The 5,484-nt window shown below is 51.5% G+C and overlaps 1 protein-coding gene across 1 annotated transcript; it reads left to right on the forward strand.

Moving 5' to 3' along the window:
• Nucleotides 1-2,146: 2,146 nt before the first annotated feature.
• LOC311202413 (olfactory receptor 14A16-like) lies at nucleotides 2,147-3,079 on the forward strand (the record flags this gene model as incomplete). Its single annotated transcript, XM_084277002.1, has 1 exon — nucleotides 2,147-3,079. The coding sequence occupies one exon, from the start codon at nucleotides 2,147-2,149 to the stop codon at nucleotides 3,077-3,079; it is 933 nt and encodes a 310-aa protein (XP_084133128.1).
• Between the last annotated feature and the right edge of the window lie 2,405 nt (nucleotides 3,080-5,484).

Here is a 5,484-nt window from a genome sequence, read left to right on the forward strand (position 1 = left end):
CTGTTGCCCAGAGGAGCAGCCAGGTAGATACCCAGGAAGAGCCAGAAGTGCAGGAGCTGCAGCTCCCATGGGTTCTGTAAAGGCCAGGAGGAGGAACTGGCTGATGGAGCTGCTGCTGGACATCTGCTGACTCTGGGTATGGATGGTCCTAACTGTGACCATCTGGTGTCTTTTCATTTGGCCAAAGGAATTCCCCACCAGGTTCAAAACTGCTGCTCCCAGGCACTGCCCTCTTTCAGCATCACTCTATTAGACCTTTAACCCACTCATGTCTGCTGGAGCACCTCTCACCTTCCATGCAGCCATGCTCCTGAACCTCTGCAGGGGGACAGAGAACCCTCCTGTCCCTGTCAGAGTGTTCTGTCTCATGCAGAGACAAGGAAAGGTGATTGTCCTGCCCAGCTCTGGTTTGATCAGGAGAAAGGACTCTGCTGGACACAAGGATTTCTCCCAGGCTGAGGGTGGAAACGTCAGTGAGAACTTCAATGTCATTCCAAGTAGGTTCCCTGGATGTTAAGGGTGGAGCCCAGAGGGAACCAAGGGTATGATGTCTTCCCCTGCTTATCTGATGTGAGCTGGGCTGGGCTCCTGGGATGGACGGTGGGAGCTCAGAAATATTGCAGCGCTGCAGAGAGACAGCTCTGGCCAGGAGCAGCTCCTCTACCAAGCACACAGGGCTGGGGACACTGCCTGTAGGCACCGAGGGGAGACCTGTGAGGCTGAGAGAGCTGATGGATGCTGAGAGCTCACTGCAGGAGAAATCTCCACAGCACTCTGTGGAGTCTGTGGGTGCAGGGCAATGCAGGTTCTGTTCCTGGAGGGATCTTCTAAAGCTGGGACATGGGGCAGTGTGTGGGGTCTGTCAGGAGGACAGGTTCTCTATAGGGCAAGAAAGTGCTGCCTGGAAGGGATGTCCTTCTGCCCCATCAGAGGGACAGGGCAGGACAGCTGTCTTCTCCTGGGCAAGGCTGCAGAGGTGTGAAGCAGCGTGTGCACCCAGGGGTGCCCAGGGCCGTCCTTGTGAGCAGGGTCCCTGTGCCCTGGGGGCTGTGTGCTGGGGCAGGGACTCTGCTGCTGCCAGGGTCAGCACTCAGCCTGCCTTTTAGGCTTTCCACGGGGATAGAAAAGGACCTGTGGGTTGAGGGAGTGACCAAGGGAAAAGCAGCATAAAGTCCTTCTGCAGTAAAACAGTACTGCCTGGGTCAGCTTTGCTCCCAGCTCCAGCTGATCCTTGAGAAATTCCAAAGGGAATTTGGAGAGCAACAAGGAAGCATTTTCGTGTCAGGCAGAGTCTTTGCTTTGACTTTTCCTCTCCTGTGGGCTATGCTGACTGCGGTGTATTAGAACTAATTTCTCCCCTCAAGAATGTCCACATCAGAGGATTTCCTGAGCCCTGCACACACAGAGGTTCCCCCAGGGCAGTGCCCTGATACCAGGAGGGGTGTGCAGAGCAGAGCTGAGCACAGGGCAGGATTGATGAGGTCTGTGAGCACAGAGCAGGAGGTGACATGGGCAAAGAGAAGCATCTCCAGGGGAAGCTGCAGGCGGCAGAGCAATTGTCAGGGAGGGAGAAACAAGCAGCTCCTCCCAGGAATGCCATGGCAGTGTGGATTTGGGACGTCCTTGATATCCCCCCATGTGCGGACACTGATATTCTACAGGAATACCAGGGTGTGATCACAGAGCACCCAGCACAGGGCAGCTGAGTCCAGGGCTGATGGACAGAGCAGCTCTCCCCACTCTGCACTCAGGGAAACTTTTCACTGGCCCTGCAGCAGCAATGTCAGGCAGTTCTGACAGAAGAAACAGTCCTCAGTTGCAGTGAGGAGGAAAGCAAATCTCCAAAGCTCTGATCTTCCGTAGGTTAAAACTGGAGTGACAGTGCTGAAAAGCTCATTCCTATCCACAGGGGATTTAGTCTGAGTTCACACCATCCTTCTATTTACTGACTGTTGCCAGGCAGGACTGCGTTCTCAAGAGCCCACAGCTGACCCTCCTTAAGCCAGCACAAAAGGGACCTGCCAAAAGTCCTCCTGAATACAGAGAGTCAATGGGAATTGGAAGAGGTTTTCCTCCAAGATGATTTCCCTAACGACTCACTGTGCCTTTTCCTCCTCTGACAGGTCTCCACACTTGACAGCAGCAGATGTCCAACAGCAGCTCCATCAGCCAGTTCCTCCTCCTGCCCTTTGCAGACACAAGGGAGCTGCAGCTCCTGCACTTCTGGCTCTTCCTGGGCATCTACCTGGCTGCTCTCCTGGGCAATGGCCTCATCATCATCACCATAGCCTGTGACCACCACCTCCACACCCCCATGTACTTCTTCCTCCTCAACCTCTCTGTTCTTGACCTTGGCTGCATCTCCACCACTGTTCCCAAATCCATGGCCAATTCCTTGTGGGACACCAGGGCCATTTCCTACACAGGATGTGTGGCTCAAATCTTTTTCTTGGTATTTTTGTTCTCATCAGAGTTTTCTCTTCTCACTGTCATGGCCTATGACCGCTACGTTGCCATCTGCCACCCCCTGCACTACGGGACCCTCCTGGGCAGCAGAGCTTGTGTCCACATGGCAGCAGCTGCCTGGGCCAGTGGGTTTCTCAATGCTGTGCTGCACACAGCCAGTACATTTTCAGTGCCCCTGTGCCATGGCAATGCTGTTGACCAGTTCTTCTGTGAAATCCCCCAGATCCTCAAGCTCTCCTGCTCAGATGCCAACCTCAGGGAAACTGGAGTCCTTGTGGTTAGTTCCTGTTTAGTTTTCGGGTGTTTTGTGTTCATTGTGGTCTCCTATGTGCAGATCTTCAGGGCTGTGCTGGGGATCCCCTCGCAGCAGGGACAGCACAAAGCCTTTTCCACCTGCCTCCCTCACCTGACCGTGGTTTCCCTGTTTGCAACCACTACCGTGTTTGCCTACCTGAAGCCCCCCTCCATCTCCTCCCTATTTCTGGACCTGGTAGTGTCATTCCTTTACTCTGTGTTTCCACCAGCAGTGAACCCCCTCATCTACAGCATGAGGAACCAGGAGCTCAAGGATGCCGTGTGGAAACTGATGAGTGGATATTTTAAGCAGCAATAAATTGCTCATATCAATCACAATGTAGTCTCTATTTAGTAGGTTTTAATTTTCTGAATTATTTTTTTTTCCTTTTAGATTGTCTATATTATAATTACATGGTGCACATTAGTCCTATTCCTAACAGAGTATCTCTAGGTCTTCATTGCTCCAGACACAACGAAATGACAAAGTATGCACAATTTGCAGCATGTCTGCCTCCAAAGGGACACAATTTTTCCTTCTTTTATTTTATTATTATTTTTTTAAAATTTAAAAGCACCTCTTCTTCTCCTGAAACATTTGTCTACTTGTCTGGAGTGGCAATGCTTTCCTACAAGAGCAGAATGGGAATTACCAGTATTGGTACCCACGGCAGCAGAAGAAATACTAACCTTCCCCTTTACCTGTCTTACCTCCAGTCTGTCTCTTTCATCTCCATCATCATGCAGGTGTTTCCACCTCTCCTGATGATGTGGCCATGCCTAAGGACAGCTTTTCAGCAGACTAGATGGATGTGTCCTCACTGAATTCCACCTTCACTTGCTCTTTGGTCATTCAGATGCTGCTCAGTCTCCATTTCCTGCTTTGAGATTCAGAGAGTTGGAAAACATCCCATCTTTCAGAAGTCTAATGAACTGTTCTGTCAGCAAGTCAGTGTGTTGATAAGTGACCTTCCTATGTATCTGATTAAATCTGTTCTGGGAGAGAATCTCCTCTGAAAGCTGACCCCCTTCACACGCTGCTTGGCCGTAGCAGCAGCTGAGGAGAGAGATTTCATGGGTATTAAACTGTGTCATGTGTAACTGCTGTTTGTTGTCAGAGAAATCTGTCTGTGCCTGTGAGCACAGATGATGCCAGGAAAAGTGTTGGGAGTCCCAGGAGGCCAGGGAGGGAACTGCTGGGCTTGGGGAAGAGCAAGGTTCTCCATGCAGGTTTTGATCTGAACAGACTGCTTTTCCTGCCTGCCCAGATCTCCTTAAGACACCTCAGGACCAGCCCCCATTGCAGCATGCTGCTGAACTTTCTTCCATGATCTGAGATGTGACAGAAACATTTTTTCCTAAGACAAAGTCCTCCATGGTAAAACTCCTTTTAAATTTTCAACACTCAAATAAAACCTCTCCAGTTAGTCATACAATTCTTATTTTTTTAATTAAAATGTGTTGAAGAGCCATGGTTTTAAGGGATTTCTGGATGTTAATGAGCCCCATGGTGTCTTTTCTTCAGAGTCTACAGACCTCAAGATACCAAGAGGAGAATGAAGAAACTTCTCAAGAAGTTTAGTCAGGAGGAATGCCCAAAGCACCCTGAAGCACTCACAGGCCCCACTGGGAGCCATTCCTAACAAAGCCTCCCCAGGGGCTCGTTAGAGCAGACAACTGGAGGCCATGAGGACAAACCCAGGCAAAGCACAGGCAGCTCTGATGCTGAGGACACCCTGGCTTGGTCTGATGAAGCAGAAATGCCAAGTGCTGACCCCCAGCCCCTGGGCAGGGAGATCCTGACCCCCACCTGTGCCTAAGGGCTCTTCCTTGGGATGTGGGCAGTGTGACCCCATGGAAGGACAGGGGTTTAATACATGGTGTCCTCCCCTGGCATGGGTGCAAGGAGGTAATGATGCTCCATGGCCACGAGGACAATGTTTCTCCTCTGAGGCCTCTGTGTCAGGGCCATCAGCCACAGCCAAAGGGACCTTGTTTCTATCTGGCCCTTTCAGCCTGTTCAGCACCCTTGGCCATCTGTACCACAGTCCATCCTACAGTTCCCCACACCTGTGCCTGTGTCCCTGCAGGCACATTATCCCCCTCCCGACCATGTTCTCACCCCATGATGTCCCTGCCTGCACTGCTGTGTCTCCATCCTTGCCAGCTGTTCCCACAAACACAAACCCACCAGCTCATCCACACTTCCTCAAAGTGACATTTTACACCACAGCACTGCCCTCAGAATGACATTTCTTTATCCTCACGTCCACTCTGACCTTCAAAGCTGCAGTTTCACCTTGACTTTCTTTCTTAGGTTCTTTCACTGTAGCACAATAGGGCTTCCCTCAGCCTCCCCTTCCCCAGGCTAAAGAAGCCCCGGGTCTCTCAGCCTCTCCACACAAGACCCCTGACTGTATCTGGTCAGACTTTCTGTGACCACGCGAGGGTTTCTCCACATTCCACCAGACTGGGGAGCCCCACACTGGGATTGACTGCTCCAGAGGTGTCTTCACTGGTGCTGAGTCCAGATGGACAAGAAGGGTCCTTGTCTGCGTGGCCACTCTCCTCCCAGTGCAGCCCAATGTGCTCATGGCCAGATTCCTGTTCAGCACCTCTGACTGCTATGGCATCTCCTGGAATGACCAAATTCTTCTCCCTGCAGCCTGTTCTCCACCTGTCATGTCTGAGCCTGTCTTGATGTGTGGGTGTTGTGCTGGAACC

This window comes from Gallinula chloropus, assembly GCF_964237585.1.
Source record: "Gallinula chloropus genome assembly, chromosome: 30".
Lineage (NCBI taxonomy): Eukaryota > Metazoa > Chordata > Aves > Gruiformes > Rallidae > Gallinula > Gallinula chloropus.